Source organism: Sycon ciliatum, chromosome 4 (genome assembly GCF_964019385.1).
Source record: "Sycon ciliatum chromosome 4, ocSycCili1.1, whole genome shotgun sequence".
NCBI classification, from domain to species: Eukaryota; Metazoa; Porifera; class Calcarea; order Leucosolenida; family Sycettidae; genus Sycon; species Sycon ciliatum.
The window spans coordinates 9383883-9411772 of NC_088646.1; the positions used below are offsets into that span (position 1 = coordinate 9383883).

A 27890-nucleotide genomic window follows, 5' to 3' on the forward strand; every position below is an offset into this window, starting at 1 on the left:
CCCACATACACTCACATACGCACACCTAAACTCACACAAGCAGAAGCTGTAACTGAATGCAGCCAACCGTGGCTGTAGAGTGTATTTACATTGTCTCTTATTAAATACTGCCTTTAGCCTAAAAAAGGTTACTAGTAAGAATGTACACTATAATACAGTACTGTACAAGTTAGTTGTCACAAACCTAGGCAAGTGTGCCTCAGTGTTACAGCAGGTGACTAGGATTTGGTACACAAACCTAGGCAACTGTGCCTCAGTGTTATAACAGGTGACTAGGATTTGGTACACAAACCTAGTCAAGTGTGCCTCAGTGTTACAACAGGTGACTAGGATTTGGTACACAAACCTAGGCAAGTGTGCCTCAGTGTTACAACAGGTGACTAGGATTTGGTACGTTTTGCTACAGCAGCTTTCCGTCGCTTGGTCGGGGGAGGGCTTTCATCTTCTGAGGCAGATGATGCACCCTCGTCACTCTCGCCGCCCAGCCGCGCTCCAAGTTGAACTCCTGCATCTTCGTCGTCACCGTCCTGTGAAGCAGTCAGCACAGAAAACACACAGAATTGGATATGCACATGCATACCGTATTCGCGTGATAAGAGTTAGAGCCGTCTCTTGAATAGTGCCCCTGTCTCTGAGTGCCAATGAAAAAACGCCCTCTCTTGAATAGTGCCCCCTTCCCGGGTTTGTAATTGTATTGCATTGTATTTGTATTTATGGATTCTCCACTGTAATCAAGTGGGTGTTCAAGTTTGGGTGTTATTTTGCTGATGTTCTTGTCCATGTACAATGTAATTGACCTACTAGTATTGGATTCGGGATCAAAATTCTTGCAGCTTCTGTTGACCCACGAGAGTTTATTGTAAACTTTAGACTCTGGTTTTTCAAGTAATATTATTATTATGGTATGGTGAATGACGCAATCGTACCAACATTGAAAAAACAGCTCCCTCTCTTGAATAGTGCCCTATCTGTGATGAACGTTGAAAGAATAGTGCCCCAGGGACACTAATCACGCGAGTACGGTACATACCATGTACAGGATACATTGGCATGTTTACTGACTGCTGCATCAAACTGTATAGCGTCAGCGCGCATACATCACATGTACCACCGTGAGCTGAAGTACAGTGCAGTGCATACATCACATGTACCACCGTGAGCTGAAGTACAGTGCAGTGCATACATCACATGTACCACCGTGAGCTGAAGTACAGTGCAGTGCATACATCACATGTACCACCGTGAGCTGAAGTACAGTGCAGTGCATACATCACATGTACCACCGTGAGCTGAAGTACAGTGCAGTGCATACATCACATGTACCACCGTGAGCTGAAGTACAGTGCAGTGCATACATCACATGTACCACCGTGAGCTGAAGTACAGTGCAGTGCATACATCACATGTACCACCGTGAGCTGAAGTACAGTGCAGTGCATACATCACATGTACCACCGTGAGCTGAAGTACAGTGCAGTGCATACATCACATGTACCACCGTGAGCTGAAGTACAGTGCAGTGCATACATCACATGTACCACCGTGAGCTGAAGTACAGTGCAGTGCATACATCACATGTACCACCGTGAGCTGAAGTACAGTGCAGTGATAAAGCCTCTTGTACGGGCAAAAGCGACACAATGATGAGAAACCAGGGTATGATAGGAAGATAATATTAAAAATACTACACAGGTGTGGACAATATGTCTCCGGAATGGCGAGAGTCACACTAAAACACAAATGGTTTTAGATCCGGCTTTCAACCACTGCCAGCTCCCTGAGCTCGTTAGCTGGACGATGGTATGCCGACCGAGACCCACGGACACACATGACAGCGGACCGGAGCAGCGCGAAAGACAGCCTGCAGCGCACATATGCAACATGGTGTGCATAGGGCATGCTGGAATCAGCCCTGGCAAGCAAACCACAGAGGCGCTTAAGGAACCTTTCACATTCAGGGGCGGCAACACCAGAAGTTGACAACACCAGCGGGCTGAATGTGCCACGATCCACATTGACGATTCGCTCTCCGTACTGCAGCTTCTTCTGGCGCTCGTGCTGAAGCAGTAGGGCATCCAGTGGTTGGGCCGAGTAGGACGCCGCATCAGGATGGAAGACGCGTACATCAAAGAAAGCATCCTGTGCTCGGGTCCAGAAGCCACGGGCACGGACATCAGCGGCGGCATCCTCGGCGGTGTTTGTTGATGCAGCCATAAACACCTCTCCAGAGAGCGGGGCTAGCTGAGGCTCGATTGCCACTGCGTGGCAGACCTCCGTGAGTAGCTCCCCTACCATGTCACGGACTTCGTTATGGCGGATTGTAGGGAAGCCACCCCGGGGGCAACACATGGCATGAGCAGTGGAGAACAGAACTCCGCAGGCACACTTCGTGGGGACATCGAGGAGAGGCCAGTCATACCGCAATGCAAGGCCGTCCCTGAACTCCTGCTTCGAGAGGTGGAACCCATGTTCCTTGAGAGGAAGAGCAGTGAGCCAGGAAGAGGGGCCTTTGCGGGACAGCTCATCCATACGACGGGTCAAGGGGCGGTCCGCAGCTTCTCGGAGAGCAGCGAAAGAGGCAGCACTAGCTTTCTTGGAGGACTTGGCAGCAGATGCTCTCTCACGGCGGGCTAGCTGATCCACAAAGTCGCAGGAATGATGCTGCCACTCTCGATCGTGCTGGTGGATGATCTCGTCAACCTGGCTGCTCGTGATGACTTGGGAAGCCTGCAGTTGGGAGGTAGCAATTTCTTTGAAGTATGGCAAACCGATTCCACCGAGCCGGCAAGGTAGCCGTAGAAGAGAGAGGTCATCCGCCGTGAATGTGCGTTTCCCTGTCAGAGCCGGAAGGAAGTGCTCCGTGACCGTGTCATCCAGGCGCTGCAGCTGTTCAGCTGAGAACTCCAGTGTACGAAGGAGATATGTCCATCGACCACGCAATCCGTGTGTGAGGGCGGCATACGCCGCATGAGGTTCGGTAGTGGCAATCTCGGACAGTCGCATAAGCTCCTGCTGCCAGTCTTGTACTTTCCCAGCTGTATAGCCAGCGATGAAATCCGGTGTCCCTATAGCGGCACCCAGGTAGCGTGCTCCATCCGTGACCACTTCAATGCCAGTTCCTGCAAAGACACTGTGGGCCAGGTTGAGCAGGTCAGGCTTGACGAGGAGGAGAGTCTTCGAGGCGTTGACATGGTAACCGTAAGGTTTCCCGGTCTCGTCCACATCATCCCACCAGCGTCGAAGGGCCCGTAGCTTGCCTGCACCACTTGAATCATCGGCATACCACAATTGACGGATGTTGGCGTGGGTAGTGCGGAGGTGCCGTACGAATGGTAATGTAGCGAGGGCATAGAAAACCATCGACAGAGGGTCACCTTGTGTGGTACCCTCTGCGGAGGAAAGCTCACCACCGCCAGAAACGAAGAGGCGGGCATCATCTTGGTAGCAGTTCAGCAGTGTGGTAGCCAGGGAAGGACACAAGTGGCGAACATTGTGAAGAGCTGCTTGGCGGTTCAGGCAATTGAAGGCATTCTTCGCGTCAACTAGTAGGACTCCTTCAGTTGTGGCGTCCTCATACAAGCGCTTCATGGCGTGGACCGCTGCTTCTATCCCAGCTGGCAATCCAGAACACTTCTGGAGAAAACCACAGGCCTCCATTACATCGTCTGACGTTACTCGGAGAATGGATTTGGCTAGAATGCGACGGAGGACCTCAGACACCCCAATGGGCCTGACACCTGGGTTCTTGTCCAGGGCAATTAGACGACAGGCGGTGAAGGGGGTAAGAGAGTCTGGCGGCAAGGTTTGTGTTGCTAGCAAGCGGCCGAAGGACGCCATCGCCGAGCAAAGGTTGTTGGAGGCCCCTTTGTACGCCGAGCACATACGTCGCCATGCTGACGAGTCGAGACCAGAGGGACCTGCCGAGCCTTTCGCCTGCATGGCCACGGTTTTCACGAGGTCGGCAGTCAGGGAATCAAATCGGATTGGGTGGCACTGAGGCGCTGCTCCCGCTATCAGGATGTGCTCTGCTGCTGGAGTGCCGCAAGGATGCTTACTCTCCAGGGCTGCCCGCACGGTTGTGGTGGAGTCCTTGATGGTGATCGAGTCATCGATACCTAACACACCGGATGACTGCGTGGACTCAGCTTCAGATAGGGAACGCAGGGCATCGTGCACACGTCCTTCTGCCATGAGGGAACCAAAATGCCTTGCCTTGTCCTGCTCACCTCGTCGACGTGCTCCTCGGTGTGGCTCACGATGCCGTTGCAGGCAGCGTCCTTCCTCAACCAGAGCAGTGATATTACCATCTGCCCAGAGGGCCATCCGGCGCTGGAGGTGACTCGTGTTGTCCTTGGGCTTGGATCGACGATACGTTTGTTGTAGTAACAGAGCTGGGAGCACGGCTAGGTTGTACAGCGCTGTTCTGTGGGTACCAGCAGACTGAACAAAGTCCTGGATCTGTTCACACATCAATGTTACAAATCGCTTCCCGGCCGAGCCTGTTGGGAGCTTGAAGAACCGCTTCTTCCAATGTACGACCTCAGAGTATACGTCCGAGACCGAGTGAGGAGTGGTGTTCGCCTCACTCAAGTGGGCAGAGTGCACAGATTGACTTGTGGGTTCCATAGGCTGTGATTCGCTCCTGGTTTCTTGTGACTGAGAGGGGGAGCCCACTGCTAGCGCTGGGAGATGTACGGCTTGTTCGTTGCCGTTGCGGATGTTCGTGTTCAAGGTGCTTTCAGCAGGCCGGCTGTCAGAGTCCCGAGTAGTTGCTATTGTTGTTGAAGTTCTCTCTCGTGGCTCAGTTTGTCCCATGTCAACGCCATGACGGCACTCCGTGATGAGTGCGTTGATGCTCTGGGCAGTTGCGGAAGCGGCTGCCGAAAGCTCTTTGCACTCACTCACGATTTGGCTTGAGTCCGCACGTAACGGGTTTGTGTCGTCAACCTGTTCTACCACTGGCAACGGAGACGTACGCACTTCACGCGTACACCCTACCGTAGGCCTGCGATTTGAACATTTCTGCTTCTTTCCCGGAGTGCAGTTCGAGCACGGACGTTCTGCTTGGCGGCAGGAACAGTTGGTTCTACAGACGCCATTACCCGCACAAACACAGCATCGACGTCCAGCTGGGGCTTGGCTGGTGGCCGCATCAGTATCACTACCCATAGCCTGCTACTAGTTGTCACATGCTAAATCTACACGGTCACGTTCACAGCTGCACAGATGCCCTGGATCGGAGCTTCAAAATTTCAAACCGCCCATCGCGCTGTCAAGATTGTGGCCGTGTACAGTGCAGTGCATACATCACATGTACCACCGTGAGCTGAAGTACAGTGCAGTGCATACATCACATGTACCACCGTGAGCTGAAGTACAGTGCAGTGCATACATCACATGTACCACCGTGAGCTGAAGTACAGTGCAGTGCATACATCACATGTACCACCGTGAGCTGAAGTACAGTGCAGTGCATACATCACATGTACCACCGTGAGCTGAAGTACAGTGCAGTGCATACATCACATGTACCACCGTGAGCTGAAGTACAGTGCAGTGCATACATCACATGTACCACCGTGAGCTGAAGTACAGTGCAGTGCATACATCACATGTACCACCGTGAGCTGAAGTACAGTGCAGTGCATACTTTTAAATAGACGCACTGTTTTAGGTCCAACAACCCTGGTCAACCATGTATACGAACAACCCTGGTCAACCATGTATACTGGATTTTTTTTTAAAGTGGATGTGTTTCCACAACGTACAACGCATGCCGGTGCTAAACAACTCGCACTCGGCAACACATCAATCAGACACACTGGACGGTACCTGTAGATGTGCTACAGGGAAACACCAGGGGCAACACTGGAAACTCACCTCATCCACCTCTCGGCGGTTTTCCTCTCTCTCTTTCCGCCGCTGCTCCTATATACCAGACAAGTGCAGGAAAACACATGAGTCACACCAAGCAAGGCATACCGTTTAGTATCGTTTAGGCTCAACACGCTACATGTACAACGCACACAAAGAGTAGGACAAGGGGACTGCATGAATGCAAGGTTCAGCAGCTATCCAGCTGCTCTATACGCCCGGTGGTCACGCAGACACTAACCTTATGCATCTCCTTGACACGCTGCTTATGCCGCAGTCTGTCAAGGCGGTCAGCACCGCGCATCTCTCGACTTGCGGCCACCAGGTCCAGTCCGCCAGTCGCCTGGGAGTCTTCCTCGCCCAGGGGAACAGGCTGCAAGTGGCCAAGATCATCCGAGCCGGGGTTTGCTACTGCGGGTGCCTTGAAGCTGACAGACGATTCAACCTGGAACAATTGAACAGCAGCAGCAGCAGCAGTAGTACAGATCACTTACAAGGTCACCAGATAGGGAACAGGAATCAATGTAGTCGAGAATGGTAAATTCGGCAACGGTCCTTTCCCAAAGCAATCTAGTCTCACCTCGCCATCTTCACCATACACGACGTGACTGTTGGTTTTGGCTAAGGGCTTCTTCAGTATTGAACGGGCTGCTTGCACTTTCGTCTTGACTTTGGTGCTGGCTTTCTGTTTGGATTTCTCGACGTCCTTGAGCATTTCCTTGCCACATTCCTACAAGATAGAGGATAGATATGTTTGCGCAATGACAACAAGTAGCAACAACAAGATCAGTGGCTAAACTAAAAAATTAACAAAAACCACAGCCACAGCCACAGCTACAACAACAGCAGCAGCAGCAGCAGCAGCACCATCAACAGCATCACCAACAACAACAACAACAACAACAACAACAACAACAACAACAACAACAACAACAACAACAACAACAACAACAACAACAACAACAGCAGCAGCAGCAACAAGCAGCAGCAGCATCTATAAAAGATTTCAAACAAAGCAACAATAGCCCAGAATTAGCGTAAGTGACGAATTCCATCAAAGGCCTCTGGCAGGCCTCTGTGCCTAATTCAAAGCATCTACAAACACCCCGTTTGAAAGTGGTCTTCCAAAAGCCATGCTAAAATGACGACATTCGCACAATTATGCATGCTCTCATTGCTGCCGTGTGCTTGGAAAACCGGTCTGGTAACACTGTGTCCAGGCATAACCTAACGGGTGCATGGCAGTCATAGTAAACTGAGGAGAGCAACAGGGCGCAGCACGGTATCCGCTAATGACGAACAGGCAAGGCATTGCTAGTAGTAATCTGCTACCTACCTCATCAAGATGCCGCTGGGTTTTCCTGGGCTTGAGTAGCGTATCATCATTGTCATCATCATCACTGTCCTCTTCACTGCCACTGTCACTGTCAGAGACGTCCTTCAGTAATAAAGTGAACGGGAGAGGTAGAAACAGAGAAAGAAAAAGTGTGTGTGTGTGTGTGTGTGTGTGTGTGTGTGTGTGTGTGTGTGTGTGTGTGTGTGTGTGTGTGTGCGTGTGTGTGTGTGTGTGAGTTAGAGAAAGAGAGGGGCATAGAGAGAAAGCGAGAAATAGTGAAAGAGACTTGCTTTGTTATCCAAGAGTACAACATCCCAAAATACAAGTAATCTTGCAGAAAGGCATATGTACTTTTGAAGTACAAGTACTTGCACTGCAAACGAACAAATCAGTACAAGTACAAGTACAATGCCAGAGGTTCTACACTGCGAAGGCAGCAGATATCATCGTTTCTCATTTTCCCAATTTTCCCAATTTTTGAACAATAAATTCAGTGTATTCTGTTAAATGCAGGGTAAATACATTGCACCAGGAAAGAACATAGTGATCAGACCACAACAAGCACTATTCACTAGGGAGAGGTCATACCAGAACTCTACGCAGAAATGGTATATATTGGGACATGTAACTAGCACATGGAGAGCAAGCCAAAACATGCACCTACACACACAGTAGTGTACTGATAATTCCACATGCAGGCATGCATCCCCTAATGAATCAGTAGGGCGTTAGCTCAGAGTGACTAATGAATCAAGAGTTGAAGGCTGTAATGAGAGCTGGCATACATACACGTACACACACACGCACGAACGCACGCACACCATGCATGTACACACACAGGACTCACAAGTGCCTCCTGTCTCACCAGTTTCGGCCGTTCCGCTGAGTGCGCAGGCCTGGCTTCCACCCCACTGGCAGCAGCTGCAGCCTGAGCTTGACGTTTCTTCTCGGCTTTCTGCAGACAGAACACCATCGAATAGTGCACGAGAGACAAATTCATATCACAGCAGTTTAAGACTATCATGGTGCTACCATCAGAATGTTTAAAAAACAAGTACAGTCATCTTCGCTAATAACGACTGCGGATATAATGACAATTCGCGAATAATGACAGAATTCCCATGCCCAGAGCAAAGCCCCATCCAACTGTAATACATATAATGAGACTTCGGGTATAACGACACTTCGCGAATAAGGACACTTTTCTGATGCACCGCCGAGTGTCGTTATAAGCGAAATTGACTGTACTTCTTCTAAAGTAGACCAAACGTATAAAGAAGCAGGTTTGCACCTCTGCATGTCCAAGATTTTTAAGAGCAGCCCTGTCCTCTAAGAAAATCAGTTACTTGACTTCAGAGCTACCTCAGAGTTACTTCAGAGAATGGCCGTGTTTGTCGCTAATTTCTCTTATGTCTCTAAGAGGCACAGAAATACAATGTCTCCATAATCCCATACACATGTACTATGAGTGTATTCACGTGAGTGCCGGCTGTTACATACACGTCCTCTCACAAAGGTGCACTCTGGCTACCTAGATTCACAAAAAGGAAGCAGGCTGCTCCCACACCGGAGCTCGTGCTTTCCCCGCCGACCTGACTTGACACTCGACTGACTCAGGACTGCCATCCACACGAGAAGTCCATCGAACCTTCCACTCGGCAAGCCTGCAAGAAAGCACCACTCGCTGCTCAAAGTCAGGTCGGCGAGAAAAGCGCGAGCTCCAGTGTAGGAGCAATGTACTTCCTTTAAAAAATATTATCGTCGAGGTCGCTACCACTTCGTAGATTCACAAAAATTGAAAAGAAAAAGAAAGTATAATTATGGCAATGGACTGTACAATGGCAGCAGGACTGCAGGAGCCCAACTCACCTCCACTATCCGGACATTAGGCGTCACGCTAAGCCCTAGTGACCTGCAGGCAGTGAACGGAACAAAACAAAGGAAAAAAAGAGCTTTGACTTACAGCAAACAAAGCGAGCCGCACAATGGCAATCTACACACTTGCGCACAAGACACAATCAAAAGCCATTCGATGAGTACCAGTTCAGATAAGTTCAAGCACATTTGTCAATGCGTTTGACACCGCAACAAAGTGACACCACCTTCACTGACAACTCTTCCAAAACGTGCAGTAGCACACAATTGATATACTTGATGGGTCATCAAATCCTCACGTAACTACATGTACTGTAAAAGCAGAAATTTTTGGTGGTGTTATATTTTCGGTAACCTTGGTGCCGACAATTTTTACCGAAAATTAAAGGCACCGAAAATTTCGGTACTACCGGTACTGTATACGTGTAGTACAAGTACACTTACCTGGAAAACGGGTTTTACCGAAAATTTCCCTCCACCGAATCGCCGATTTTGGAGAATACCGAAAATATTACACCACCGAAAATTTCTGCTTTTACAGTAACTACATGTGAAAACTGAAAAGACTCCATGAACAGAGTGCATGCAGGGCTAGGGGAACCCCAATACACTTACGTAGCATACGACTGAAGCGGAATCGAGCTGACGTCGAAGATCTCCTTATTGGGTTGAATATACACGGACTTGACATAACACACAAATGCCTGGCAGAAGAGCACGTGGGCACAGGAAACATATCAGCATCATCAGCACAGCCACAGCCAAATCCTGAAACATATTGCATGCACAGAAGAGTATTCAGGCATTTGGGATAGCTAGGATTTCATGTGCTAAAAGGGCATCTTATGCTATTCGCTTCTGCATACTACTCCAGCAGTGTGCCTACTGGTTATCTGTAATTGCTGTGCGTACAAAGTTCCTGCACATGCGTCCTTTCGCGGCTTCAATCTTGTCCTCATTTCGTTCCACCGCTACTTTTGGAGTTAGTACGGCGTACTGATATTTTTTTGTGTTTGTTTGTGGTGTGTGTTTTATGGTGCTACGTAGGATATGCATGGGATGTCCTACTGCGGTCCTCCTAGATTAAACTACAGCTGCTCACAGATGTAGACATGCATCTGTTTGTCGAGGCCGGTCTACGTGGGGGCATCTCCATGGCGTCGCAGCGGTACGGCAAGGCCAACAACCCAACTATGGACGAGTACAATCCTGCCCAGCCGACAACACACCTGCTGTACCTTGATACCAACAACTTGTATGGTTGGGCTATATGTTAGAGTATGCCGACATCCGAGTTCGCCTGGTGCGACAAGAACCTGTCCGAGATACTGACATACCCTGTAGATTCGAGCACTGGATTCATCGCCGAGTGCGACCTTGAGGTACCCACTTCGCTGCATCACTACTTCAACGATTACCCACTCGCACCGGAAGTGATGAGAACATTCTCAGACAAGCTATCGCCCTACCAACGAGCACTTGTTGAAGAGCTAAAGGTGTCAACCATAGATGGAGTCAAGCCTTGTTCTTGACGAGACTTTAGGGGCAGTTGATAACTGTCGCCATGTATTGCAATCGTGCGCAATGTAGGCTTTCCGAGACACCACTGCTCCAAACCGCATACGCATCGTGAAGTCACTAGGGAGCCATGGTCTGAGAAAAGGGTGCTTCGAGTGCTTCTTACATGCTGATAATTGTGGCGGTCAGAACAAGAACAAGACTAATGTGGCATACTTTACTTGGTGTGTTCTGACTGGCCTCCATGCCCCCACATTACGCTAAGCTTCAGAACAGCTGGGCACACGGGCTGCCTTGTTGACGGTTGCTTCGGTGAGTGGAAGAAGCGATATCGATCAAGTGACTGCTGTATCCTCCCCCGGTTGGCAGAAGTGGTCAGCTCCAGCTCCAGCACAAACAGAGCTCAACTCTTAAGCCAATCATCAGTGACGTGCCATTCCCGGGGATACTGCCTTTCCAGACCGCTTCAAAGCCAGTCCGCGTCATTCACCACATGGTGTTTGGCGCCAGCAAGCCTGGAGGTATTGCGGTCACTCTGGCCAAGAATGCCTGAACGGCGTGGAGAAAGAAATCAACAAACTTGCATCAAGCAAAGAAGCTCTCCTTGCTGCAGGCCTCCCACCTGTGGTGTAGCCTCCTGGTTATGATCCGTACTAGGCCTTTCACACCACGAGAAAAGGTCAGAGTGCAGATGAGCAAACGAACATGAACTTGAGCGCATTCATTGTTGACAAACCTGTCGGCATCAATGACGTGCTTCAAAGCCAGCCCGCGCCATTCACCGCGTGGTGTTTGGCGCCAGCAAGCCTGGAGGCATTGCGTTCACTCTGGTGAAGAATGCCTGAACGGCGTGAAGAAAGAAATCAACAAACTTGCATCAAGCAAAGAAACTCTCCTTGCTGCAGGCCTCCCACCTGTGGTGTAGCCTCCTGGTTATGATCCGTACTAGGCCTTTCACACCACGAGAAAAGGTCAGAGTGCAGATGAGCAAACGAACATGAACTTGAGCGCATTCATTGTTGACAAACCTGTCGGCATCAATGACGTGCTTCAAAGCCAGCCCGCGCCATTCACCGCGTGGTGTTTGGCGCCAGCAAGCCTGGAGGCATTGCGTTCACTCTGGTGAAGAATGCCTGAACGGCGTGAAGAAAGAAATCAACAAACTTGCATCAAGCAAAGAAACTCTCCTTGCTGCAGGCCTCCCACCTGTGGTGTAGCCTCCTGGTTATGATCCGTACTAGGCCTTTCACACCACGAGAAAAGGTCAGAGTGCAGATGAGCAAACGAACATGAACTTGAGCGCATTCATTGTTGACAAACCTGTCGGCATCAATGACGTGCTTCAAAGCCAGCCCGCGCCATTCACCGCGTGGTGTTTGGCGCCAGCAAGCCTGGAGGCATTGCGTTCACTCTGGTGAAGAATGCCTGAACGGCGTGGAGAAAGAAATCAACAAACTTGCATCAAGCAAAGAAGCTCTCCTTGCTGCAGGCCTCCCACCTGTGGTGTAGCCTCCTGGTTATGATCCGCACTAAGCCTTTCACACCACGAGAAAAGGTCAGAGTGCAGATGAGCAAACGAACGTGAACTTGAGCGCATTCATTGTTGACAAACCTGTCGGCATCAATGATGTACCACCCTTGGGATACTTCCTTTCCAGACCGCTTCAAAGCCATCAATACTCGAAATAGAAATCGTCACAAGCTAAAGAATCGATTATTCGAAAAGTTTCGATTTATACTCGATTATGCACACAGTATCTCTTTTAAAAACTGTCACCAGCAAATCCTATATTATATAGGATTTGGTTTTTGGCTAAAGGATTTAGATAAACAACCTACCGTATGTCCGCACCTTTAGGGACCGTCTGTAATTATCAATCTTTTTCACAAAGAGAAAAAGTTTCGTTTATGGGTGGGTGGGTTGAGGAGAGTTTCCTTTTGAAAATTATTGATAGCTGAAACATCAATCTATTCTAGCTGTCAAGTCAATCTATTTTTCGTTGAAGGAGGTGGGGGAGGGTCATAAGTTCGTAACTAAACTTTTTCGTTCCGTGAAAATTATCGATAATGCCGGATGGCCCCTTAAAGCCATGGAGGTATATTCGATTATAAAGCCAGTCTCAGTTATAAAGCCATGGGCTTCATAACTGAAATGCCATTTGAAGTATGGTTCGTAAAAATGAAGGAATAAGTACTATACTGACAAACTTACAGCCCAGCAGGAAGGGTGAACAAGTGGATTTAGATTGAAATTTCTGTGTGGACTTTGACTTTTATGGCATGGTGTAGTGGGCGAGTCATTTTGCACCTAAAATGTCTAGGAAAGCAGCGGTGTTTCGAATATAAGGCCATGGCTTTAAAGGCGCTGACATACGGTATGCAAATTGATGAAATGGGTTTCATGAGGTGTTTGGAACTGTTTTCCATAAACTTCCGTAGGAATAATCATATTTCAAGCCGATCGGCCAATTTTCACAATGAAACTTCCGCTGTAGTACGGTTACAAGCACTAGATGTGCCACCCTGTGGCAGTGCTCCCCAATCAATCACAGGCATCTATTCATGGTATCTGCGTACTTCTTCAGCATACTAAGCATTCAGCTGCATTCTATATTGCTTTCCTTGCCAGTTCTATCATCATCTGTATCCATTACAACACTCTGGATAATGAAGAACACTCAAATCCTATACATGTATATAGGATCATCTGTCAAAACAACTGACATGTCCTCTCTAAAACACCTCTGTAAGTCAAGTGATAATACTGGCACTCTTGAAAACTTCTGAAGAGAACTTACTGATACTGCCCAAACACCTTATAATACAATTTAGGAACACAACTTATCCCGCGCGGAAGCATGATCATGATTATTGGAAAAAAAATCAAAAAATCCTATATATAGGATTAGACAGTGATACATGATCATACACGTATGGTTGTAGATCGACCAACGTGCGAGAAAAATTCTCTTCTCCACAGCATCAACGAAACTTCCTAAGCTGGTTGTGTTTCTCAACGCAATTGTATAGCCGGTGGTAACGCGGACGTGCAAACTTTACTTTCCTTACAGTATCAATTTTAAAATCCCTCATTTTCGCATTTTTTCGCCTATTAAATACTGCTTTTATCTGTGGAAGAAATAATCGATAAATAACGACTACACCATAGCTCAGTGGTTAGAGCATCGCTGGCTACAAGCGAGGGTCCCTGGTTCGAGTCCTGGTGGTGACAGTCAATTTTTTCTTCAGACTTTTCCCGTTTGTCTCTTTCCCTCAAACCAGTTAATATTTTATGACTTGGGGCTCCCCGCGTGCTAGTTTGTACGTGAAGTGCGTGGGTTACAGTGAGGGCTGCGTCCCACCCGCCTGTGTGGATTCACAGGAAGTGTGAGTTACGAAGTCTGAAGAAAATGTTGAACGGCCTCTGCTGGGATGACGACTACACCATAGCTCAGTGGTTTGAGCATCGCTGGCTACAAGCGAGGGTCCCTGGTTCGAGTCCTGGTGGTGACAGTCAATTTTTTCTTCAGACTTTTCCCGTTTGTCTCTTTCCCTCAAACCAGTTAAAATAACCGATAACCGATCAATAAAGGTTTAGGTTATTCGGTAGTCAAAAAGTGTAATCGTTTCACCCCTACAATTTATAATTTATACCAGACAGTGTGTTTTCTCCTAATGGTACTAGCTGTTTTACATGGCACTAGATGCCCCCCCCCCCCCTCCAGACCTCCGAAATATTTCTCTCCTAAATGTTCGCCCCTCTGAATCAGAGCACTCATCGTCCATCTCGTACCTGACTCCACTGTGCAGTGCATACTACGACGCATGTACTTGCACGTGTACTTTACAGACCTCTATTCAAATCGTGCTTCTGTGTCACGGCACGCTTCGAAAATCAGCTTCTATTCGAGTCATGCTTCTATACATGTCATGCAGTTTCCTTGTGTTCGTCTTTGATACTGTAGTGTCGCGTATAAAAGCATGACATGTATAGAAGCATGACTCGAATAGAAGCTGATTTTCGAAGCGTGCCGTGTACATGGTGTGTGTGTGTGTGTACATGGAATACGAGCACATGTTTGCAGACACGTCCATAGCACATGCACACGCACACACATGCACACCCACGAGTGCACACCCACCCACGAGTGCACACACACACACACACACACACACACACACACACACACACACACACACCATGTACACACACACACACACACACACACATCATGTACACACACACACACACACCATGTACACACACACCATGTACACACACACCATGTACACGCACACACCATGTACACACAAGCATACAGGCATACAGGCAAACATTCCCAAGGAGGAGGATTCTCCAGCTTACCCGCCGTGCACATCGCATGATCTCCTGATCAGCAGAACAAAAGCCAGCCAGTTTCTGAGTGATTGGCATCAGCTTCTTCGGATCCGGTCTAAAAGAGAAATGATACGCAAGACATGCATGGAATCAGAAACAATAAACCAGATGGCGAGACAAACTGGCCTTGCACCATGTTTGTTGATGAGCGTGCCATCTCCACATGCCATGAACGATACACTGGCCTAAATCGGCTATCCGGCCATTACAGGAATAGGCCTTCTGAGGAGTTTCACACGGTCATAACTACGGCTTCACAGACCGCACACCCAGTAACGGCAGCACGGAGAAGTAGCATTTCGTAAACGATGTTCTCTTAAACTAGAAAGGCGAGACCATGAACATATTACTAATTTAGTATCCATTACACGTGGACGTTGCAAATATAGTCAGTCTGAATGGCTCTGCATGTGATCCGTGAAATTTACTCCTTCTATTTATGGATGACCAAAATTAATGAAGAAGTCAAACTCTTACAGAATGTACAACACAAGCAAAGATACATAATTTTTATGCTGTACCTGGCTTCGTCAATTGGGACTTTTCTTTTCTCCAGCGCCTTGTGATCAAACAGAAACAGACAAGGGAAACACATGTATAGGTTGAACAATGGTGTAGCAGTGAGGTCAAACGGTAGGCAGGCACAGCATCAGTGGAGAACCCGGAGATGCCCCCCCTCTCTCTCTCTCTCTCTCTCTCTCTCTCCTCTGGCACTATTGAGATGGACTTCTCCATGTGTTGCTAATTCTCATGCACACGCACATACATGCATGTGCACCCCCCCCCCCCCCCCCGCACACACCTGTTTTACTGTTGAGTATCGCATAGGCTTTTGACCTTCTTACTAGACTTGACCACTTAGTTACCTTGAGCATTCCATCCTTTTCAGACGGCGTCAGCATAATCAGTGACTGGCCGTCCTTCTCGTAGCGCGCAGTGCGACCCACGCGGTGTATATACGTGTCAACGTCCTCCGGGCAGTCCATCTGTATCACCCAGTTGACGGCGGGAAAATCGAGGCCACGCGCCGCGATGTCCGTGGCGAGAAGGTACGCGTATTGCTTGTTGCGGAAGTCGTTGTAGATAGCCGAGCGTCGGATTTGCTTCAAGCGCCCGTGCAGCGCCAGCAGTGGTACGGCCGGCCGCAGCTTGCGGAAGCACTCGTATGCAAACTTCACCTACAGACATGGAACAAGAAAGTGGATTAGACGTGGCCCTGAACTACCAACAGATAGGAATTTGTTACTTTTCAACCTACAGTAGAACACAGCTAGTCAGGGGTGGCAGAACCGGTATGGTCGGCCAGGCCATGGACGGACCAACTGTTTGGCTATCAACGAATGTTTACTGCTGAGGACAGTCATGCATACCCGCCATATCATAACTTACACAAACTGTATGAATGACTGTGGTATGGCCGGGCCAATCAAGAACCTGTTCCGCCAGTCCTGCTAGTACGCACACTCTGATAAGATGTACATTTGCTGAGTACAGACAGTATCTAGGATAGGGGTGAATTGCCCAATACTGTAAAACATGTAATTTTAGGTGCATTAAAATTTCGGTGCCAGAAACCTGCCAGGTTTCAGTGTACTAGTAATGTAGAATTAGATGACCAGTGTTCCTTTCACATACAGTGCATACTCTAGTGCCTTTTAGAAGTAATCTACATTTAGGTGCCTGGTTTCTCTACCAAAATCACCGAAATTAAAGTTACACCGAAAATTACATGTTTTACAGTCTTGAAGTAGAGTCATGTAGGTTGGGATAAGAAGTGCCTCCGATACTAGCAACACTTTTCTGTTTTCAGTTTCCATGGTGTATGATCTTATCTGAGTTGCACTGTCCACTTCAAAGCAGAGATGCACCAAGGGTTCAGCTGGACGGTGACCATAATATTAGTAGAGTGCAAAACTTGACACTGTAACACACACACACACACACACACACACACACACACATGTAGTACCTGTTTGCAGCATGACAGGAATACAATAGCCTTGGTGTGCGGATTGGTACGGATAAATGAGTACAACGCCATCAGCTTGTCCTCCACGTTGACCTCCATATACACCTGCCGAGATAATACACAACATGCACATGCACATGCACACAAACACTCACTCACACACACACACACACACACACACACACACGCATGCACACACACATACACACACACACACACACACACACACACACAACCCACACACACAACCCCCCCCCCCCCCACACACACACACACACATGCACACACACATGCACACAGTCACACATGCACACTGTACTTGTTGCTCACTGCCAGAACTGGTCACGTGAGTCCCCCCGGGAGAGGGGAGAGAGACTCAAAAGGAATCTTGGAAAGATGACTCAATTGGTTATTGAACCGCCCAACGGCCGACACCCCCTGAAATCCCCAAAACTCTGGGTGGACTTGAAAATGATCCCACTTATGGGCTCACCACACCTCAGTAAGTGGGTGAGGACAAGGTGCAGAAAAAGGATTGACGGCATCAGGTATCCGTCCCGGGATCCAACTGCAGTTGCCCCTGCCCCCAGTGAAGGTAATATTTGCTACTAGTGTGAGTGGCTAAATCAGAGTGCACACACATGCACACACACACACACACACACACACACACACACACACACACACACACACACACACACACACACACATGCACACACACATACCATACAGCAGCAGTTGCGAAAGGGAATCAACACAGGTAAGAGGACTACAGGAACATACAGAAGTTGGGTAAACAATAACCAACTACCTATAGCTGGGGGTCAAAACATACTTAACGTTTGAGTTGACCAGTAAATGGCAGTAATAGTATAAGAACAGTCAAAGTGCTTACCTGTGTCAGATTCTTAGGTGTGCTGTGCTGAGCAGCTTCATCCACTGCAACATACTCCGGATCCTATTATTACACACGCGCGCACACACACACACACACACACACACACACACACACACACACACACACACACACACACACACACACATGCGCATGCACACAGAACAGAAGACAAGGAGAACACCAAGAACAATGATCAGCGTGTGGCGTGGATGTGGTAATTCGCACACATTCACACAAGATACAAGCACAATTATTGCTGGCACCCTCCTACGTAAATCCTCTGGAGGACAATTACGCCATCTACACGCCATCTACTAGTACATGACAGAGAATTCCAAACGAAAGTATTTTGAAGTAAAAGCATTAAACACCCCCCCCCCCCTCCCCTCGCGTGATCACGAGCGTCCACATGTACCCTCACACAATAACCACTCAACCGTCCTAGCAGGGAAAGGGGAGACGAAGGAAGAAAAAACCTGGCGTTCTGCAAGCTACAACAGTAAGAAGTGCCGGTTGTGTAAGGCCGCTCGACCATGAGACCTTCCGGATGATGCTGTGTTTCCAGCATGCATCTTTCCCTGCTGCTACGCCTACGCATACCTGTATACGGTACGCCTACCGAGCTGCCTGACCCCACAGGCTTCCCTGATGTGACCCGGGGTGTGGCCCAAGCGCCTGTGTTGCTTCCGTGATCCAAATGTGAATGCGACCTTGCAGGTCGCGCCCCAGGCTGCCGCGTACGTGACCAGCCTGGGGCTGACCCTGCCGCCTTGAGCGCTTGTCACAACTGGGATCCCGTAGGCAACACCCAGTGCTGCCGAATACGCCGCTGGCCAGAGGGCAACCCCCTAATTCCATGCCGCGCGGCAGGGCGCCCAGCTTAGGTCACACGCGGCAGCGGCATGACCTGGGCGTGGTGAGGGTTGGTGATAACTACAGTTTCATCCTCCGGATTACATTCTACATCAACATGAGCTGACAAGCTGTCCTACTAGTACTACAGAAAGACCACAGAAACCGTACCGTTAAACTCAAGTTGGCCAGGCGGCGGACAGATCTGCAGGACGGAGAAAGAACACGAGAAGAAATGTACACATCATGACCTGCAGGTAGATAACAGAGTTTGTTGGTCCTCCGCCTTGTGACATGCTGTCAACTAACAACATGTTTTCAACAAAACAAGCTTTATTTAATACCATGACAGAGCTTGCGTAGTGCCACGGAATGATAACCCCAGAATGTGCCAGCCAAACGCACATGATGACATGAAAAGTAGTGCTGAAACGATCATATCGATTACTCGTTACTTACTCGATAAGAAATAGATCGAACGGTTATTTCAATTTTATCGGCTAAACGAGTAGAAGGTACTTACGCTCGGTGCGGGATTTCCCCCCTTTTGGGGGTCACACAAAGCATGCATGCATCAAAAGTGTTGCGAGTCCGACACGAATATGTACATGACTGTACACTTGCAACCAGGGAGTAGTAAAATTTAAAAAAAAGTATTTTACTACTCCCTGCTTGCAGCATCGATGTACGTGTAAAGACTAGCGCGATCTGAGAAACATCGACGCGATCACCGTTGCCGTCTTTTGAGCTGACTACTTTTCTTACATCCAGCATGCAGAACGGGCAGGTATGTGTCTACACTAGCTGCAGGGGCTGGAGTTCCCTCCACGTGCGAGTAGTTTTGAGCTAAAGACAGTAAAGTGGTATTCAGTTTCATGTTTTCCGTTCTGTCGACGGTTCCCGAACCAGTTTGCTCGACGACGAGCTAGGCCTGGCGTCTGGGCCTATTTTGAGCGTAGACAGGAAAAGCAACTAGTTACTTGTTGGTGCGCCTCAAGTCAGCTCATCCGTCGAAATTCGCCGATCTGCACCCCGGGCCGGCTTCTCTGACTTCATCATCGGAGTCAGCGAAGTCACAGGCGAAGGGCACCATCAGCTCTTGGGTTGCAACCAGTGAGTTGCCTCTGTCTTGTCTGTATTTGTCTCAGTGGTCAGGCTGAACAGCTGACAGACTTGTTCGGATCATCAGATCTATGCGACCACTTTCCATCGCTGGCGATGTTGGATTCAGAATTTTTTTGAAATTCGCAGAATGTACATGTACTGATGTAGTTACATTAATAATCGTTTAGCCGATAAGCCGATCGTTATGGTATCAGCTAAGCCACTAAGGAAAAAACCTAATCGTTTCAGCACTAATGAAAAGGTACTCTTTTGTTTACAGACTACCGTACTGGCAATATATGTTGCCGCGTAACGCGTAACGCAGGGGGGTGCGGCGTAACGCGCGACCAGGCTAGTGCGACAAATTTTCGTTGCGTTCGTAACGCGCGTCCGGCGGGGTGCGGCGATCTTTTCATTGCAGTTTGCAAAAAATGATGCGGCAATAGCAAAAAATGATGCGGCAATAGCAAAAAAAGGACTGCGGCAATAGCAAAAAAAGGACTGCGGCAATAGCAAAAAAAGGACTGCGGCAATATAGAAACCTGTGTAACGGCTCCTGTGCGACTTTGCATGTAACGCCCTGCGTGCGGCAAACATGTGCCAATGTAACGCTTCATGGCCTCACTGCGACCAGATATATTGCCAGTACGGTACTTGGAAATACTCGTCACGAGGCCATGGTCACTTCTGGAGGGCACCAGGGCATGGTTAACAATAGCGAACAGTACAGACTCAGGCACCAGGCCATGGTTAACAATAGCGAACAGTACAGACTCAGGTGCAACAAGGCCTATTAAATGTGGCGTGTTAGGTTCACATGTACACACAGCAGAACTCACTGAGTACATACTCTGATAAGACATGCACTCTTGCTTAGTACGGACATTGTCCGGAGCACGGGTGTCTTGATCAATACTGAAGTATGTTAGGATAAGAATCACCTCAGATACGAAGTACTAGTACACTTTACTGCTGCCCATGTGGGTACGTCTTATCACTGAGTTCCACTGTATATAATATGGGGCATTGGGAGGGCATTTCATATGTTCATGCTCAAACTCACTTAGTCTGCGTAGCGGAGAACAACATAGTCTGCCTCTCAGTCGGCAGGTTATCAACCAATGCATTCACGGTGGTTGAAAAGCCCATGTCCAGGATCCGATCAGCCTCGTCCAATACTGCACATATCAACATACAGGGGTCCAAGCCGAACGCTCATAGTACAGTGGTTCAAAACTCACGCGCGTGCACACACACACACACACACACACCTACACACGCACATGCATGCACGAGTGTGCACACACGCACACATGCTCATCGCCGAAGCAATGATCGCAAAAAAGCAATGTCAGGCGTAGCAACAGGTACTAGGATTACATCATTCTACAGCTTGCAAGGCTAAGGAATTGATCGCCATGGTTTAGCCTGGTACTGTACTACACAGCTGCTTGAAGTGGCTTTTCTGGCCAGTGAGGTCCTATTTTGGATGTCCTTTTGACGCACGCACGAACGCACACACCACCGCCACATACTTGGATATGTACTGACTGTGATGGTAACCACTCAGGAGAATGAGAAAATGGATGAACACCCACACACGCCCACACACACCCACACACACGCCCACACACACACACACACACACACCCACACCCACACCCACACACACACTACTACTACTACAAAGTACACACTAAGTACCGCAATGTCGCATATAACTGCCGGGATTATTCCTGTAGACGCCGATGTCAGGGCTAGGCTTCTACTTCGAAGTATTCTAATCAGCTATTTCTATGTACTTCAGTATGTGCACACTAAAAGCAGGCCTATGTGCGGAGAGTGCATGTTGAAACAAGGCGTCTGTATGAGGCAGGCTTCACAAGACACTGTGGTGCATGTACTTTATCGCTCACCGAGCACTTGCAAGCTATCACAGCGGAAGTCTGGCGTTTCGTCCATATGCTGCAAGAGACGTCCGGGTGTGCACACAATGATGTTCGTGTTGGTAATGCGCTTGCCCTCCTCAGCAAAATCCTGGACACGGCACACAACATACGATGGAACAAAGCAAATTAATCATCCTGATAGCAGTGGGCAAGTCTCGTCAAGTGCAGCAAACGTCTTAGCTGTGGCATTGGAGGTTTGGTGTAGAAAGGGACTGTCAGCTACCAAAGAGTACACTTGAAGGGCGCCTACAGCTACCTCCTACCATCCCAAACTGTGGCAACAGAGAGCCCCCGGTGCAGGGCACTGTCCGGGGCCTCTGCTGCTTAGCCTGCCCGTACAGTGCATGTCAGACAGTCTACTACACTCCACAGGGTCTGTGTCAACGACACCAGACTGTGGCGCCTCAACTAAATTTGCCACTACATCATTACAGCATGACATCAAGCTTTCTATGCCGGGTCCTCTCCGCCAAGGATCTGTTTCTACCCCCCCCCCCCCCCCCTCAACACACAAACAAGAAGACACAGTTCCTATATTTTGCAGATATAGCAGGCCAATAAACCCGTACACCTGATGGCCATGGGCACAACGGTAGACTACTGCAGCCAGTGCAGCCAGTGCAAATATGTGGGTGCCATCATTGATATTCGATATTATAAAGCACCTGACTAGAGGGATCCTGTGGATGCATTGTGAACAGAAGTAACAAAACCGCCAAATAACTGGCTATGGAAAGAACACGAGAGGGACATAGAGAGATAGATAGTAGATGGATGGATAGACAGACAGACAGAGAGAGAGAGAAAGATAGATAGAGAGAGAGAGAGAGAGAGAGAGAGAGAGAGAGAGAGAGAGAGAGAGAGAGAGAGAGAGAGAGAGAGAGAGAGAGAGAGAGAGAGAGAGAGAGAGAGAGAGAAAGAAAGAGAGAGAGAGAGAGAGAGAGAGAGAGAGAGAGAGAGAGAGAGAAAGAGAAGCCTAGTTCACATTCGACGGGGCGCGACGGGACGCGACGTAAGGATCGACGGGACGGTCTGACGGCGTCCAATGTGAACACCAGGAACGGGAACGCAACCGTACTACCGTACAGATCGGGAAGCGACGGGAAGAGTTGGATCGATCCAACTTTTCATACCGTAGACGGGCGTAGACGGGGACGCAAGCGTACAAAACGGCTGCAATTCGAGTGTGAACGGAGACGGCGTCGTGCGCCGACTGCTCCCGATTCGTACTTGGACATTTTTAGCATTTCGAACACTGCGCTTCCCATGATAACTCACAGAATGGCTAGCACGACTTGAGTTGAATTTTAGCAACATAAGATCTCATGTCACTTATTGTATTTAGGGATAGTTCAGAAGCGTGACAGACGAACTATTCTATCATTTCCTGGGGCTATTATTTGAATGCCACAACTTTCAGGGCTAATTTTTTGGTCTTCACGAAAAACTGGTATTGTGAACTTGATTCCGCTTCTTTCAAGGAGAAATTATTGAAAAGAAGTCTCGAAAAACGAGAAATTAGGTCCAAAAGTCACCCCGTCACGGACCGTGCCTTATGACTCGCGCCGTTCGACGGTGAACGTCGCAACGACTGCTGCATGTCGTGTCGTACGAATCGTACAGGATTTACAGCTCACCCCAGCCCTCCCGACAAGCCCTTACGTCCCGTACCGTCGGCGTTGCGTCGAATGTGAACTAGGCTAGAGAGAGAGAGAGAGAGAGAGAGAGAGAGAGAGAGAGAGAGACCGGAACATACCATTCCTCCAGTCACCATGCCCGCATTCATGTGTTCATGGAAAAATCCAACTTTCCTCAGCACCTGAAAAATCTGATATGCCTACAAAAACAAAGACAGAACCAATACACCCAGCACCACACACACACAGAAAAAGAATTGCTATCATGTTACATGCAGTATCACAAGTGCCCAGCATCAATTTCCTGCTAGCACTGAAAAACTGAATTAGCTGAAATGGACTGTGAGAGTGAAAAATTAGTAAGAAACACATGAAAAATCACACATCACACTAAATCACACATCACGCTAAATCACACAGAATCAAACAATCACACATGTAACGGTTATACTGTACAATGTTGACAGAATGAGACCGCATTAGCTACTGTGCCACAACCTGCAGCAGAGGCAGCAGTATTCATATCATCATTGGTCCGTGCGTATATTTAAAACCAAAACACCTTCTAGTAGCAGCAGAAATAACACTAACATCATCACAAGAAATAGCAGCAGCGGTAGCGATAGCAGTAGCACCACCACCACCACCACCATCACTACCACCACCACTACCGCCACAAGCAGCAGCAGCACCACCACCAATACCACCACAAGCAGCAGCAGCAGCAGCAGCACCACCACCACTACAAGCAGCAACAGCACCACCACCACTACAAGCAGCAACAGCACCACCACCACCACAAGCAGCAGCAGCAGCACCACCACTACCACCACAAGCAGCAGCAGCAGCAGCAGCAGCACCACCACCACTACCACCACAAGCAGCAGCAGCAGCACCACCACCACCACCACTACCACCACAAGCAGCAGCAGCAGCACCACTGCCACCACAAGCAGCAGCAGCACCACCACCACCACCACAAGCAGCAGCAGCACCACTGCCACCACAAGCAGCAGCAGCAGCACCACCACCACCACAAGCAGCAGGAGCAGCAGCACCACCACCACCACAAGCAGCAGCAGCAGCACCACCACCACTGCCACCACAAGCAGCAGCAGCAGCAGCACCACCACCACCACCAACAACAACAGCAGCAGCAGCAGCAAACACAACAGCAACACCCAGTAGCAGCAGCAGCAACAATAGCAGTGCCAACAACTCACCAGTTCACGTGTGGGTGTAATGATCAGTGCTCCAAGACCGTCACTTCTGGACCATTTCTCGCGCCAAAGCCTCTCCAGGATCTAGACATCAACCAGGCCATGAAAACAATACTTCACGCTGACATATTATCATTTAATATCACACTATATCAGAGAAGCATTTGATATACAATGTGAAATTTCAGATTTACTAAGATATATATTTGTAAGAAGAAGACTTCAAGAGTAATTGACGTACAGTCAGGGGTTGCGGGAATAAAGTACTTGTAGTGTTATAAGACTTTTTTAAAGAGACAGACAGAACGACAGACAAAGACAGGCAAACAAATAAGCAGAGAAACGGACGCGAAAGTAGACAGGTGGACAGCGTAGCGTCATGCAGTTGGAACGGAGCTAGGATGTTCTTGAGAGGAAGAAGTAACGACTAAACATACCGGGATGAGAAACGCCAGCGTCTTGCCGGAGCCTGTTTTCGACGCACCAAGGACATCCCTGCCCTGGAGGCCAAGGCGGAGCGACGCTCTCTGAATGGCAGTTGGTATTGCATAACCGGACCGCCGCAAACCTAGATAGAAAGCCAAGTAGATACAGAGTACAGACAAAATGAAATGGCGGCACAGTGAATAGCGAAAGTTACTGCCTTCGGCCCTTGGAAGAGGAATCTATGACAGACTTTGCCATTACGCGAACATCATCGGGCTATAATGAATGGTAAAGGGACTACTTGTAGGAAGAAGGTGGAAAAATTCCCAATGTCTGCATGTGATGTCATGAACATCTTACAAAAGGAGGCCATCATTCTAAAATCCTGAGGTCAAAAATAAAAGATGGATAGACAGCGTACAAAACCCAATAACATGTATTTTAGGATGCTCCTGGAGAACAATATCATGCAAATGCAACTATGCATGCCCAGTCAGTTGCCCAAGTATCATGGGTGCAGAAACCCCTTTTGCCTCAAAGCACTACCCTGTTCTCCACTTTGTCATCCTCCCCCTCTCAAGAATGCAGTTGTGGCTGCCAACATGCAGACGGTGAACAATCTAAGTTAGACACGAAAAGGGACCTCGTAGTGCACCTACCCTTTTGAGTCCGTGTTGAGAGTGGAAAGTCAGTGAATTTGGAAAACAGAGAGTCATCTGTTGGCTGAAGCACAGAGAAGAGAAGATACAGTCTTGTGAATGACGTAAAAGTAATCGTTAGGTTACAACCACGCTGGGTACAAATTCACAACGTACAAATAGCGTCACAGTGAAAACCAATAAGGCAACGCGTGGGAAACGCAAACATGCTGTGTAGCTTTCTAGCAACTCCAGCACCCCTGTCTCTAGTAAGCCTCACTTTGTCGCTTTCTCACTCCCAGTCCAGCTTGCAGCTAATTCCCTGATCACCATGTAGCTGTCTCCCCCTTTTTTTTTGGTCAGACCTGTGCTGGTCTGAACCATCGTGTCACAATTTGTGTGTTATAGTATAGTGCTATATGGCTAAGAGTATTAAAGCATTCTTAACCCTTTATTACCGGATTACTTGCACAGCATGCACCAGGATTACGAATTTCAGCACAATTTCCAACTTCACCAGGTCATAACTTTGGTCTCCTTCACTTGATTTTCACAATCTAGGGCTCGTGGGAAAGCTCTTGGCGAGAGCAACGCCAGGGTACCAAGCTCCATTTTCCAGTCGCCACAGATCAGGCGCAGTAACATAGCAAAGTCGTCTCCAAGCCCGATATGCAAGCAAATTCGTCCCACCAACGCCATTCCACTCTCCTTCATCGCAGAACGCTCAAATTTTTTTGAGACGATTCAAACTTCAGCTGACGTCATTATCATGTGCTTAGTCGCTCAAAGAGCGCACGAAATGGGATTTTCCCAAAAAAAATGGCGAAGTGATCGATCAAAAAATTGAATTTGCCGAGGTGAGAATACGGCGCGCGATATCTCTGGTGTCCGACATCGTAACTCTTCGGCGATTGTTGCATTGGATAGCTTGGAGTTTCCGCTACCAAATAGACCTTTCGATTGTTGAATTCGCACAAGAAATGATCGAGTTACGAAGATATTACTGGCCTGCAGACTTTCGATCATATATGATCGAAAGTCTGCAGGCCGGTAATAAAGGGTTAACATCCTGGACGAGTGTTTTCTTGTAGTCAACCGACATAATTATATCGAGTAGTATTCAGTGACGACTGAGGAATGAAATTGATCGAAGAGGAGTGCGAAGGAGCTAACTGACAGCACTTCCAAACAGAGAACTGAAGACCGTTGATACTGGCTATCAAAGTACAAACGGATAGAGTGTGTTGGAGTGCTGCAGCCGCCAGGAAGACTCCACATCAGCAGTAAACGAGGATACTGGTCCAGATTACGGCAGTGAATAATCGGTGTCATCATCGAGCATGGCGGGTACTGTATTTTTTTTCAGGATCGGAACAAATGTGCAAGCCGCCACTTCAGGCAAGACGATAGTATGTTACCGCACATGTTAACTGTCACTGATGCCAGCGGCCATCATTGATTTTGAAGAAGAACAAATCCACCAAATATATTTACCAACCCCACGATCTTGCAAAAATTTCCCAGGGACCCTTGTTGGTTCGCACACTACATTTACATGTCACACTTCTTGACAGCCACACTGGCCACATAAGATAAGTAGCATAACCTCAACAAAATGTAACATTGTCATTATCCACATTTATCTAGGATAGAATGATGCAAAATGGATTCGTGACAAAATAACTGGTATAATATTAATAATACCAAGAGTATATAAATCCCTACGGGGGGGGGGTTATACTCTTGATAATACTAGTAGTTCTTCATTGTGGGAAACTGCGATAGACACCATGTAACCTCTTTCATTTGGGTGGTTTAGACCGTTATGGGATCTCTATAACGTATACGGTTCTCACTGTTGAATTGTGCTCTGCATGTTCCATTTCTTGGCGTATAACAGTTCTCTTGAATAAAAAAAGTCTTACCATTTCATCGATTTTCTTGAGAATTGAGGCGAGCTCGCTGTCCTCGCTCTGAGCCGCAGAGCGGTGAAACTTCTTGCGCTTCGGCATCACAATTCATATCAGTGGAATACCTAAAGTTATCTGGACTGACTGCTACTAGAACTGGCTGCGGAGACGAGAACCATCAAACTTCAAAGGCATCATTCTTGTTCTCAACACAATGGAAAATGGATGGATTTTTGTGACATTTTGAACTGAAAAATTAATGATTTTGATGCTACACGTACGTAT

General features: G+C 48.2%; 1 protein-coding gene across 4 annotated transcripts; it reads right to left on the reverse strand.

The window, feature by feature from the left end:
* Positions 1-53: 53 nt before the first annotated feature.
* On the reverse strand, positions 54-27840 carry LOC135814340 (probable ATP-dependent RNA helicase DDX10). 4 transcript variants are annotated; one of them, XR_010553174.1, is made up of 22 exons: positions 27621-27840; positions 25717-25780; positions 25069-25199; positions 24635-24715; positions 23531-23611; positions 21742-21862; positions 20889-21003; positions 18893-18926; positions 17867-17929; positions 16972-17076; positions 15869-16180; positions 15524-15561; positions 14970-15057; positions 9701-9789; positions 9080-9122; positions 8058-8165; positions 7211-7312; positions 6455-6604; positions 6116-6319; positions 5881-5928; positions 293-527; positions 54-184 (listed from the first exon to the last, which is right to left on the reverse strand). XR_010553174.1 is itself a non-coding variant. In XM_065327447.1 (22 exons), the coding sequence occupies exons 1-21, from the start codon at positions 27705-27707 to the stop codon at positions 381-383; spliced, it is 2211 nt and encodes a 736-aa protein (XP_065183519.1). In that variant the 5' UTR covers positions 27708-27840; the 3' UTR covers positions 54-184; positions 347-380. The 4 variants fall into 4 exon arrangements, 3 of the variants coding, with proteins under 3 accessions (XP_065183519.1, XP_065183520.1, XP_065183518.1); XM_065327447.1 differs by having other exon boundaries at positions 347-527; XM_065327448.1 differs by having other exon boundaries at positions 54-527; positions 8076-8165.
* Between the last annotated feature and the right edge of the window lie 50 nt (positions 27841-27890).